The sequence below is a fragment of the Gobio gobio genome (genome assembly GCF_949357685.1).
Source record: "Gobio gobio genome assembly, chromosome: 22".
NCBI classification, from domain to species: Eukaryota; Metazoa; Chordata; class Actinopteri; order Cypriniformes; family Gobionidae; genus Gobio; species Gobio gobio.
The window spans coordinates 45,064,073-45,078,354 of record NC_137118.1 but is presented as its reverse complement, the minus strand read 5'-3'; the positions used below and the strand labels follow the sequence as shown (position 1 = coordinate 45,078,354).

At 37.6% G+C, this 14,282-nt stretch overlaps 1 protein-coding gene across 8 annotated transcripts in view; it reads left to right on the top strand.

The window, feature by feature from the left end:
* The window catches only part of LOC307118638 (3',5'-cyclic-AMP phosphodiesterase 4D-like), a 444,553-nt gene extending 432,286 nt beyond the window's left edge, over positions 1–12,267 (top strand). For all 8 annotated transcript variants that reach the window (XM_079804330.1, XM_079804329.1, XM_079804332.1 and 5 more), the window contains 5 exons: positions 2,198–2,297; positions 4,746–4,900; positions 4,985–5,107; positions 8,204–8,386; positions 10,787–12,267. In XM_079804330.1, coding sequence (XP_079660456.1) covers positions 2,198–2,297; positions 4,746–4,900; positions 4,985–5,107; positions 8,204–8,386; positions 10,787–11,248 — 1,023 coding nt within the window. In that variant the 3' untranslated portion in view covers positions 11,249–12,267. The remainder of the gene's footprint in view (positions 1–2,197; positions 2,298–4,745; positions 4,901–4,984; positions 5,108–8,203; positions 8,387–10,786) is intronic.
* The last annotated feature ends 2,015 nt before the right edge of the window (positions 12,268–14,282 follow it).

Here is a 14,282-nt window from a genome sequence, read left to right as displayed (position 1 = left end):
GGGCTCGACATTATGCCTGTTCACACGCTTGTCCTTCGGACAAGTAAATCTGTCATTCACTGTCCCAGTAAAAAATGTGCTTGTCCGGAATTTTTTTGTAAATATAATGTATTCTGAAGCAATATTCTCACCAGTGTTCAATCAGCTTTGACATATTTAAATATGCATATTTGTGATATTTTTACCTTTTTATAAAAGGCATTTTTCCACAATCTTATTAAAGGGTTAGTTCACCCAAAAATGAAAATTCTGTCATTAATTACTTCCCCTCATGTCGTTGGACACCTGTCAGACCTCCGTTCATCTTCAGAACAGAAATTAAGATATTTTAGTGTAAATCTGATGCTCTGAAAGGCCTCCATTGGCTCAATGGCACGGTTCACTCTCAAGACCCTTAAAAGGCACTAAAGACGTCGTTACAAAGTCCATCTCACTACAGTGGTTCTACAATAACTTTATGAATCGGCAAGAATAGTCTTTGTGCGCAAAAAAACCCTAAATAACGACTTATATAGTGATGACGATTTCATAACACGGCCTCATGAAGCTTCGAAGCGTTATGAATCAGTGAGTCGAATCATGATTCGGATCGTGTGTCAAACCGCCAAACTGCTGAAATTTGGCGATTCAAACTGCTGAATCGACTCACTGATTCATAACGCTTCGAAGCTTCATGATGCCGTGTTTTGAAATCGTCATCATGATATAAGTCGTTATTTAGGGTTTATTTGCGCACAAAAACTATTGTCGTCGATTCATAAAGTTAGAACCACTGTAGTGAGATGGACTTTGTAACGACGTCTTTAGTGTCTTTTAAGGGTCTTGAGAGTGAACCGTGCCATTGAGCCAATGGAGACCTTTCAGAGCCATCAGATTTACACTAAAATATCTTTATTTCTGTTCTGAAGATGAACGGAGGTCTTACGGGTGTCAAACGACATGAGGGGTGAGTAATTAATGACAGAATTTTAATTTTTGGGTGAACTAACCCTTTAAATATAGGATGTGCTTCAGCTTTCCTTTTATATTCTTAAATTTGATCTATAAATTAAATTAGAATAAGACACTATTGGGCAGTTACCAATCAAATTAAATTATTTACATTGAAAAATGACAACTGCATTAAATAATGTTATGAGATTATTTTAAATATTTTTGAATATACAAATAAGAAATGTTGGAAAGATGAAACTAAACCACCAGTAGGTGGCAGCAGGTGATCGTCTTAATGAGCGAGTCATTGAGTCGATTCAGTGAAACGGCTGATTCATTCAAGAATTTGGCGGTCGTTTACGAATAGGTCATTGAATCTTTGATTCAACCGATTCACTCAAACGCTGAATCATTCACTAACACACACTGTTGCTGTGAGATGCGTTACGGTTCTGCTGTGATCTTTGTTTGGAACTATTTTCGCTGCTGAAATAGAACAAAAACAGTCCATATTGCATCTTAAATGTAAGTGACTTAATGTTAAATTGTTTATGGAACTGGCGTATGAAATCAACATCATTTTCAGTCGTGATGGTTTTCAGGAAAACAACACTCTTGTTAGTGTAATGTTGCTTAAATGTCTCATATGTTATAAATATAAAAACTACACAATTTTAACCGTGTGTGTTAACTGAGTTTCTGTGTGTGAGCGGCGCTCATTTGTTTTCGATTTTCTCCTCGAGAGGCTGCGCGAGCCTCAACAGCTCAACCTTATTAACTTCAGTTCATTTTATATTATTATCCACTATTGATCTCCACTTACACTAACTAATGCAGAATCATTATTGCACTTTGGTGATTCCCTAGTTATTTTTTATTTTGACATTTTACTCAGTATACTTGTCCGTCGGGCCAGTAAAATTATTTTTCACTTGCCCCTTCAAAAAATCCACTTGTCCCGGACAAGTGTTAATGTCCAGCCCTGATTTATGGAAACTGCAAAACAAAACGCCTCATTGTATTGACGTCACAACTGTGAATGATTACCGCCCACATTAACATATATTCTACAACTGGGCATTGTCGGTCATTCCACATGTGCAGAGGTCCATAACAGAGGTTATAGAGGGTGGAAAATGGACATGGAACAACTGAATTATGCATGTTTTTAGTGCAACAGACCTTGACTAACATTATGAGTTGACCACAGGTGAAATGTGCTCTGCTCTCACTGACTGTACATCCACATGTTCTTCTCTTTCAGGCGGTTTTCACAGACCTTGAAATTCTCGCTGCCATTTTCGCCAGTGCAATTCATGACGTAGATCACCCGGGCGTCTCCAACCAGTTCCTCATCAACACCAGTAAGTGTGCTCTAATACAAACTACAGCCAAACAACCCAGCACATGATAAACCATAGTCAAATTAACAAAACATTACTGATTTATTTGATTACTTGTTACTTGATTAGGCCATAGAAAATACTATAATAAAGTTTTTCTGCAGCCATGCTTTTGGTTAAAATTGTTCACGGTTAAATTATCAACTTTTCTAAATATATTAATATCATTATTTGATTACATTGAAATATTTATAAGCAAGATTAATATAATTAAATATAATACACATTTTTAAAATGTTCAATATAATTATTTAATACGTAAATATAATAATCTATTTAAATGTCTAAAAAAAACACTAATTAAACTTAAAATAAATCAAATAATTATTTAATATTTACACATTTTAAAAATGTATTAATTTAGATATGAAAAAAAATCTATTATAGTTACACATTAGATAATTATTCAATTATTTTTTAAGGGTTAAATAATTCGTTGTTTTTTAGACATTTAAATAAATTTAGACATTAAATAATGAGATTTATTATAATTAGATATTTTAAAAAAATATATTATATTTAATATCTAATTATAATCTCATTATTTAATGTCTAAATACAATACTCTTATTATATAAATGTCTAAACTATTAATTAACGTATCTATGTATGATAATCAACATTTTTATGTTTAAATATAATATTGAATTAATTATATTTAAACATTAAATAATTTGAATATTATATTTAGACATTTAAATAATTAGATATTTTAATTATTTAATGTCTAAATACAGTGTTGGTTTTTAAATAAATATTTAAATCTAGTCTAATTATTCAAATTTCAGTTTGAAAAAGTGTAATTAATAATTTATTCATTATATCTAGGGCTGGGTATCGATTCATATGTTCCGACAATAGTCTGGAAACATAAATATTTTTCCATACTCTGATTTATTTTTTCCATACTTTTCCAGACCTGGAAATTACTCAAATCAAATTCCATACTTTTCCAAACCCCGTAGGAACCCTGATTTCATAGATAACTAGGGCTGAACGATATGGACAAAATTTAATATCTCGATTTTCATGCCAGATATCTCGATATCGATACAATACGATATGACTACGTGTTCGGTGAAAACCAGAATCTGAATTAAAATGCGTTTGATTTAAGCCTACATTTAAAAATTTGTGTCAGAAAATGTATTGTTTTTAAGCCTTTGGCACGTAACATCACACAGGTGTGATCAGTCTAGGCTGGCCCTGGAGCGGATGATCAAGTGCATCACATGATCAAATGTTGAATTTAGCCAGAGACAGGCGCGCTCAGAGCTGTCATATATCACAACTTTTCAGTGTTTTCAACCACATACTGTTTATTTTAGGTTTCAAACATATAAATTTACATAAGTACTAAAAAAAACAATACATTTAGAGTTTGTAAAATACACACTGATGTCTATGTAAGAGGTAATAATAATCCTTTCCATTATAATTCGACACGTTTTATTCATATCAGATACACATACGTAACTTCAATGTTTACTCTATTGTATTCCCAGTTCACCAGCCACTTACTTTGAAGTATTTCGGGAGAAGTGGATGAATTGACGTGTTGTAAACATAGAGGTTGTAAATCCAACAGATGTGATTCTCTGAACTGCGTCTGCGGCACAAACTAACACGGCGGCGCCCATCGCGCATACAGCTCAACTAACGCCATCGTTATAAAGGTGTTTAAACAACAATATACTTCCACTTGCATGTATTTGACAATCGGAATATCAGATATTTCATGCCATAGCGAACACATTTGTGAATATTCTGAATAAAAAAGACATAAAAGCAGATCTTCATTCATTCAGCGCTGTGTCACGTGACAAGCAATGGCGCGTCACCATGGAAACGCCGCCCCCCCTCTCACAATATAGTTCTCACACCCCTGGTAGTGTGTGTGCGCTGGCTTTAGCGGTGCATTCAAGGGCACTCGTAAAACTGATGTTTGTTGTGACTGCGGTTGTATGCAGGGCGAGCGCGGAGAGGGGAAATCTATATCGTCGCTTTTTTCGATAGTAATATCTTAAGTTCATATCTAGATATAGATACGATAACGATATATCGTTCAGCCCTATAAATAACAGTATGCGTTTAAAAGCCTTTGTGTCGTAATGGATGGATCGATATATTCAGAGCGGATCACGCTAGCCGTGTATTGATGAACTAAATCCCATTAGCTCAGAGACAGACCAGTGCACATCTGTCCTCAAAAATACTTACATAAGTTTATTTTGCCATAAGCAGCAGCGATGCACAAATATGACTGTCTGCGTCACACACCCTAATCTCCGGCCGACAGGGATGTGATGGAGTCCTGCTGCTGACACAGCTGTCCGTCACACTGATGGACAGATTAGCACAAGGCCGGGGTCGTGTTTTCCTGATGTGTGTGTGTGTGTGTGTCTGCAGACTCCGAGCTGGCCCTCATGTACAACGACTCGTCGGTGCTGGAGAACCATCATCTGGCCGTGGGCTTCAAACTCCTGCAGGAGGAGAACTGTGACATCTTCCAGAACCTGACCAAAAAACAGAGACAATCGCTGCGCAAGATGGTCATAGACATTGTACGTTCTCTCTTTCATTCGTTCTACGTACGTTCGTTTGTTTATTCTGAAGTCTGGCTGAAAGTTCTCATGCGTTTCTCCAAGGTCTTGGCGACTGATATGTCCAAACACATGAACCTGCTGGCCGATCTGAAGACGATGGTGGAGACGAAGAAGGTCACCAGTTCTGGAGTGCTGCTCCTGGATAACTACTCAGACAGGATACAAGTGAGGAATCAACAACTTCTGTCATGCTGTCTTTTTGTTGACCAGTGGTGTTAAACAAACCCATAGAGACAGAGCGTATTTAGGCCACGCCCACCGAAGGGGGGGGGAACAATCCAACGCTCTCCATTGACTTTGCATTGCGTGAGGCTGCATCCTTGTCATTTCGGACTTATAACAAAAAACAGAACAATGTCTAAAAGCTGATATGTGACAAAGTGTACAGCAAACAAGCTAAAATACACAGAAATAAGTTTTTATAAGCTGTCGACCCCAAAAAACGAGAGTTTAAGAAGACAAAAGTGGATAAAGGCAGTAAAACGTGACGCTTCAGCAGGAAGAATGGGTCAATTTTGGGATCTTGACACTCAGTATGCCTGTGTGTGCAGTAAATATGCTGTCACTGTTAAGTCAAATATCCAAATGTCAGTTTTATATATGATATTTCCTGTCGCTGATTACATTCCCCTGTAGTGGGTGTATTTCTCAGTGTAATATAACGTGTCAATGGCCTGTATCAACTTTTTTGTCCTTAAACGCTCGTTTTTTGGGTCAGTAGCTTATAAAAACGTCTGGGTTTTTGGTTGTGGGTTTTGTTTAGCTTGTTTGCTGAACACTTTGTTACAAGTCCGAAATGACAAGGATGCCGCTTCACGCAATGCAAAGTCAATGGAGAGCGTTCGATTGTTTTCCCCCCCGGTGGGCGTGGTCTTCAGATTATGACGCGTGTCGCTCTGTCTCTATTGATCATTATCATTTATTTAATGACAATACGTTGGAATTTAGAACTTCTAAAATGACAATTACTTTTTTGTCCCGCAAATGTAAATAGTTCTCTCAAGTCCATTTGACACATTTCAATTGTAAATCATTTACAATTAAGTTAATTTGAGATAAATTTAACATTTTATCAGTGTAATATTTCACTTATTTTTTAATGAAATATATTGTAAATATAGATTTTTTTTATCTGCATCTGACACATTTACAAAATATAAACTGTAAATTAAGCAGAAATTGTGACAAATGGGATATACAAGTTCAACATTTATTATTCTAATATTTACCTTATTTTTTATTATGTATGGAAGCTTGTTTCCGCCACGGAATAAAACCATTTAAAAGATCAACTTTATCTCATAGAATTGGACTTTATATCTCACAATTGTGAGAAGAAAAAAATACTTTTCTCAGAATTAAAAAAATTTATATCAATTTTATATTATATGATAAGGTTTTTATGTTGAGTTTATATCTCACGATTGTGACTTTATAAAAAAAAAAGTCAAAATTTACTTTTGTTTTTTTAATTCTGTGGCAGAAACAAGCTCCATAATTTACACTAATTTGTTCAGAATGTATTTTTTTGGCTGCGTCTGACACATTTTATGAAATATAAATTATAAATTAAGCAGAAATTGCAAATGTATAAAACTTCTATAACTACCTAATGGCATATTAAAATGATAAAACTTATCATAATACTGATTTGTTGTGAATATAGAATGTAGTTTACTCGGTTGCATCTGACACAATTTACAATATTTAAATAGCCAGTTAAGCAAAAACTATAAATTGTTTACTTTATGACTGTGATTAGAGATGTCACAAGTACCAGTACTTCGGTACTGAAATTGTAATGAGACCAGCATTTCTGTAGTACCAAGTATCTTCGTAACCCACTAATAAACTTGCCTAATAGGCTCTGCTTTCAGTCGCTTCTGTGTTTATGCGCAGGGCTCCAGACTGTAGCCGAATATATACTTGTGTCTGTGAATATTAAACTGCAAAATACTATTTAAATATTAATCCTGCATGTTCTGAGTCAGTGTGTGTGAATGAAGGGCACAGATGCACGGTTTCATTTGTAGCTCGCACACACGTGCAATATTCGTTGTCTTTTTTAGCCTCTGCCGTGTCACTATATGATAGGGCTGTACCATTAATCGAAAAATAACCGGAACCGACATTCAGAACCTCTAACTGATGTATTTTTCCCATGTCGGTTATTTCGGTTTTCACGTGACTCCGCCCCGTCAGTCACATCAAGTGCAGTCTGCAGGCACATACAGAGATGCAGGAGCAGTTATCTGTGCTTATAGATGCCCAGAATTACTATAGTAACTGCATGTTTTACACAGTTTATACAGGTCAGTTAATTGCCGTTCTTCATATAGCCTACCGCTGACACACACACACACACAGAGACGGCGCGCGCAAGCCCTGAAGCCAGATCGCTTTCACGCTCATAAAGTTTGTCAAGTACATGCGTCTAAAGGCTTACCAGTTTCAAAATTTAAAGCGATGTGCACTATTCAAAAACAACAATACGGAAAACGTATCCGTTCAGTGCTCAGCTTTTTTCTGTGACAGAGAGCCGAGCTGTGTCTCTGACAACGCGCGCGCCCTGAAGGCAGATTCACCTGCGTCCTCACAAAGCCTTTCATGTGTATGTGGTTTAAGCCCTGCCAGTTTGAACATTAAAGCGAGTTTCGGCCATCAGATGTGTATTATGTTGAACTAATGCCTGATATATTGTGACAAACGAACACTCAGACAGAGGCTCGCACATCACGTGAAGATCGCGCGCAGAAACGCAGCGTCATCGCTGTCCTGTGACTAAAGTAAAGTCACTAAAGTAGCTTAAACTCAACCGTTATAGGCATATATTTTAATACCTTTGAAGTACAAACCACAGCTTCATAATGAATTCACACACACAATCTCTCTCTCATTAATGCGTTCAGATACATGTAATGTAGGCCTACTGTGCTAATGTATCTGTATCTGATGTACAACAAACAGAAATCTGCCCCATAGACAATAACTGCTGAAAGTGAACCGTTTCCTTCGGTTCTGTAAGCATTTACTGTTTCACTTGAGAAAAGTGTCATACCATGAACTGACACTCAAAGTCTTCACAGCAACCCGTCCAAAGTTAGTTATTAGAAATATATTAGGCTAGCTACGTCTCAATACTACTGCTAATAATTATCAGGTGTGCATAGAGGATATAATTTGTTATGGCATTGGTACTACTGTAAATTTGGTAAGGTGTCATCCCTAACTGTGACTGAAGTGTGTGTCTCTGTTGGTCAGGTGCTTCAGAACATGGTGCACTGTGCGGATCTCAGTAACCCCACCAAACCCCTGCAGCTGTACAAGCAATGGACGGACCGGATCATGGACGAGTTCTTCAGCCAGGGCGACCGCGAGAGAGAGCGAGGGATGGAGATCAGCCCCATGTGTGACAAGCACAATGCCTCGGTGGAGAAGTCTCAGGTGCCAATGATCACTTCACAAGACACTTCACTGCCAGACAAAAGGGGGCAATTATCGCGTGTGTGAAATTGCTAAATTAATTAAACAAATAACTACTAGTCGAGGGCAGCCCTATATAAAATAAATACTTCAGAACATTTGCTTTACAGTAAACTTATACTTTCTTTTTTTGAAGTGCAATAATTTAATAATTAATAATTAAGTGTCTTCTTTAAAGCTACACTGTGTGATATTTTCCCCCATCTAGTGGTGAAAATGTATATGACCATCCAGTGAATATTAGTTTCTCTTCCTCGCAATTCCGATTTCGTTTTAACTCCTACGGTGGCCGATTTAGTCCAAGATTAACATGGCTTCCAGTTCGACCTCGAACACATTCGACACGGTGCCATCGAGTGTTAAAACGCGAAAGGAGAAGCTTGAATTTACGGGTATGTCCCTCTATTTTTGAAAGAACTAAGTGCATATATTTTGCTCTTTTTGCCTCAAGTCCTTCCTGAAGAAGGTAGTGTGCACCGGGAAAAATGCCCCTAACCTTCATATTCATACGATCAGTGACAGATTTCTGAGAGGCGGTGCAGAAACGAGACAGGGGGCGATAATCCCGCCCTCGCGCCATAGCACATGACCGGGATTCTAATTGTAAATTCATTTTTAAAAAAGAACAGATAAATCAGTTATAGTAAACACTACAATATTAAAGGATTAGTTCACTTTTAAATAAACTTTTGCTGATAAATTTACTCACCCCCATGTCATCCAAGATGTCCATGTCTTTCTTTCTAACGTCGAAAAGAAATTAAGGTTTTGGATGAAAACAGTCCAGGATTTTTCTCCATATAATGGACTTCAATGGGCTCCAAACGGTTCAAGGTCCAAATGCCAGTTTCAGTGCAGCTTCAAAGGGCTTTAAACGATACCAGACGATGAATAAGGGTCTTATCTAGCCAAACCATCCGTTTCTGTGAGAAACCCAGCAGTATTTATGCTATTATTTTACCTCTTAACAGACAAACGTGATCATCTGAGCGCAGCCATAACTTCCGCTAAGTAAGGTCAAATTTGATCGTGGTCATAGATGTATACGTAGATGCCTCATTAGCGACTGCGACGGATCAGTAGAATGAGACATCTACTATCGATATATCTATAACCACAATCTAATTTGACCTTACCCTCCGGAAGTAATGGCGGAGCTCAGAGACGATCGCGTTCCTATGTTAAGAGGTAAAATAATAGCATAAATACAACTCGGTTTCTCACAGAAACTGATCGTTTGGCTAGATAAGACCCTTATTCATCATCTGGTATCGTTTGAAGCTGCACTGAAACTGTCATTTGGACCTTGAACCATTTGGGTCCCACTGAAGTCCATTTTATGGAGAAAAACCCTGGACTGTTTTCATCCAAAACCTTAATTTCTTTTCGACTGCAGAAAGAAAGACATGGACATCTTGGATGACATGGGGGTGAGTAAATTATCAGCAAAAATTTATTTAAAAGTGAACTAATCCTTTAAAGGGCTAGTTCACCCAAAAATGAAAATTCTGTCATTAATTACTTACCCTCATGTCGTTCGACACCCGTAAGACCTCCGTTCATCTTCAGAACACAAATGAAGATATTTTAGTTGAAATCTGATGGCTCTGAAAGGCCTCCATTGGCACAATGGCACGGTTCACTCTCAAGACCCTTAAAAGGTACTAAAGACGTCGTTACAAAGTCCATCTCACTACAGTGGTTCTACAATAACTTTATGAATCGGTGACAATAGTTTTTGTGCGCAAAATATGACTTATATCATGATGACCGATTTCAAAACAAGGCATCATGAAGCTTCGAAGCGTTATGAATCAGTGAGTCGATTCAGCAGTTTGAATCGCCAAAGTCACGTGATTTCATCAGTTTGGCGGTTTGACACACGATCCGAATCATGATTCGACTCGCTGATTCATAACGCTTCGAAGCTTCATGATGCATTATTTTGAAATCGTCATCACTATACAAGTCGTTATTTAGGTTTTTTTTGCGCACAAAAACTATTCTCGTCGTTTTATAAAGTTATTGTAGAACCACTGTAGTGAGATGGACTTTGTAACGACGTCTTTAGTACCTTTTAAGGGTCTTGAGAGTGAACCGTGTAACGTATTCGGAGCGATCGGATTTCAACTAAAATATCTTCATTTGTGTCTGAAGATGAACGGAGGTCTTACGGGTGTCGAACGACATGAGAGTGAGTAATTAATGACAGAATTTTCATTTTTGGGTGAACTAACCCTTTAAATATAAAAATAGGAATTGTAAAATTTGATTTCATGCCCACTTTAACTTCAGATTAAAATGTTAAAATTTAACATCTAATACTAAAATTAAACGATTATTTATTGCACGTGTCTCCAGGTGGGCTTCATCGACTATATCGTGCATCCGCTGTGGGAGACGTGGGCCGACCTCGTGCACCCGGACGCTCAGGACATCCTGGACACATTAGAGGACAACAGAGAGTGGTACCAGAGCACCATTCCCCAGAGTCCATCGCCCGCTCCAGACCAGCCCGAGGACGGAGGCCGCTCCGGCGGAGCAGAGAAGTTCCAGTTCGAGCTCACGCTGGAGGAGGATGGCGAATCCGATACGGAGAAAGACAGCGGCAGCCAGGCCGAGGAGGAAGAGGAAGAGGAGGAAGAGGACGAGGAGGAGGACAACAGCTGTAGTGATTCCAAAACTCTCATCACGCAGGACTCGGAATCCACAGAGATTGCAGAGGAGGGGATTTCGGAGGAGGTTTCCACGGAACCCAGCATGGTGGAAGAGGAGGAAGAGGAGGATGAGGAAGACGAGGAGGAGCAGCCGGCGGACACGTAGCAGCGCGTCCCGAACTATTTAATAATTGACAATGAAATTGAGTTCCAAAGCGCACGTTGCACTCAGAGACCTCGGCCACTCCTCTTTCCGTCTCTCTACGAGCTGCCTGGAGACGAGAGGACACTAAGACTTCGGTAGGTTGTCGTTTTATTTGCACTCAGGAATAACATTTAGTCCTCTGTCTTTTCAAGCTTGGTTTCGTTTACCTTCGCCCTCCTCCGGAATCGGCCGCACAAAGCAATCGGAGGAGACGCCGCCCACCGAGGATCGACGCAGGAACACGTTTTCCTTGGACTTCAAAGAGACCTTATTTTCTACGTTTTAAGTCTTCCTAAACTTTGAGAAAAATTTCACAAAAGACAAAAAAAAAACAGCTCCGAGCTGTAATGGCCTCTTCGATGATTTTGTACGGTATACATACAGATTTTTACATAGTTACTTTTAATATCAAAACAGCAGCTGTTGCGTTTTCCGAGGAAACTTTACGCGAAGGGTAACTTGCAAGTACGCGACGTGGGTCGTGCGTTCGCCACCATACACACATCACTGCTGTCACACACACTCCTCTCTGAAGCTGTAGTCAAACACCTTACCTCCAGTCAAACTCTTCATACGGTTCACCTGCAGATGCTTTCACTTTCACACAGCACTTGAAGCCTGGATTATAAAGATATTAATGCATTTAGGCTGCATTTATTTGATCAAAAATACAGGGGAAAAAAAGGTAATACTGTGAAATATTATTACAATTTAAAATAATCGTTTTCTATTTTAATATATATTGAAATATAATTTATTCCTGTGCTCAAAGCTACATTTATCCTCATTACTCCAGTCTTCAGTGTCACATGATCCTTCACAAATAATTCTAATATTACGTTGGAAATATTTTTTTATAACCTGTGATATTTTTTCATGATTCTTTGATGACTATAAAAAAGAACAGCATTTATTTAAAAATAAAACTTATGTAACAATATACACTACCGTTCAAAATGTTCAAAAAAAATTTCCTTTTTAAAAAAAAAAAGAAGAAGAAATTGATCAAACATGATAGTAAAGATTTATATTGTTAAAAAAGATTTAAGATTTCTATTTTGAATAAATGCGGTTCTTTTTTTAATTTATTATTCATGATTTTTTTTAACAATATACACTACTGTTCAATAAATGTTTTCTTTCTTTAAAAAAAAAGAAGAAATTAATGTTTTTATTAATTGTTAAATTGATCAAACATGATTTATATTGTTAAAAAAAAGATTTAATCTTTCTTAATAATCTTTTGAATAAATGCTGTTTTTTTTTTATTATTCATGATTTGTGAAGGATCATGTGACATTGAAGACTGGAGTAATGATGATAAATTCAGCTTTGATCACAGGAATAAATTATTTTAAATTGTAATAATATTTCACAATATTTCTGATCAATTAAAAATAGTGATGTTTCCAAACTTTTGACCAATACTTCATATGATATTAAAATATTCATATACATCACAGGCACCAAGTGAAGTGTTACCAAACTGCATTTACACATTTAGTGTCGACTTTAGTCCTTTAAGACGTTTCTTTGGCTTTGAAACATCCTGTTCAGGCTCACAACTCAAGCAAAACTTCTTCTAATGGCAACATCCTGTTATGTAGGCGTTTATTCGAAGCACATCTGTAGTGTGTGAGACTCTGTGATTTCTTTTGCCTTTCATTTGCCGGATCTCACACATCCACGTGTACGTCAGACATGGATACTCTACAACCCTTGAGCATCTGTTGCGCAATGCCTTCCCACTTCTTTCCCCACATCCACTCATTAGATCAGAGATCTTCTCTTAGGGCTAGATGCAGTTTAGCGTCAAAATCCGCATTTTCATTTCATGCCAAATCTCCCCTCCCTCCAACGGACATGCACTATGCGACGCAGCTTTTAATAACGACGTATTTATATCTGTATATGGTCTCTATTTATTGTTTGAAAGCAGTACTGTAGACCATCAAAACTGTAGCATAGAGCGTGTGGACTTGCAAGTTACTGGTCTTTGGTCGTGTACATAGAACAAGCCTTTTTTTTTAAAAAAAGAAAGAAAAGTCTGTAGGAAATATAATTATAATAATAATACGCTCACAGAAACTTGAAACCTGGCTCGAGTAGTACTGATACTTTGTTATATTTTTTATTTAAGTTGTGTGCCATGATATTCTTTCCTCACCAGATGACCTTACCTGATTATGGATTTTTTTTTCTTCTTGTTGTTGTTATTGTTATATATTTTTCCGCTGTTTACAACGATGTATTTATTTTGCTGTATATATTGTAATGTTTGTTGTAAATGATGACAGATTCTTAACTTCATCCCGGATGGAGTTGCTGTATTTGGTAAACTCTTGTTGAGAGAATGTTTATTATTATAGATATTATCCAATGTAAAAACAAAAAAATGATAATAATATTCTGTATAAAAATGAGAAGGTCACCTTCAAGCTTGTTTCTGGAGATCTGGGGAAAGCCAAACCGTATGAGACGCGTCGCCACTGGCCTTTGGCCCCAGGGCTGTGCCTTAACTTTAAAACATCTTTCTTTGTGTGTCCGTTTGGTCTCTTTACGTGTTTTAGAGAGCGGTCCGAGACGATAACGTGCTGCCAGAGTTTCAGGGCATCTTACGTGCTGCATTTAAAGCTTAGGACGTTTCTTCTTTTCATTTGTAGTGGCACATAGCGAACTCCGCTGTCAATGCGGCGGATGCAATAGACCCAGGACAGTTTGCTCTAGAGCTGCTTGTGATCTTCAGCTTTCATGCGGTTCTCTAACTTTGTTCAGGTACCGTCTGCTACCATCATCTCATCCAGCCTTGTAGATGTGCTTGTGCACGAACTGAAAGAGTCCCTAGAGTTTCAGATGTTAAATAAGCATACTTTGACACGCATACTGTAGATTTTAGCAGCCCTGGACCAAAGCCAATCGTGGCTATTATTATTATTACTGGTATTTTTTCAATGTCATTAAAGGGATACTTTAACATTTGATTCCTAAGTTCTGC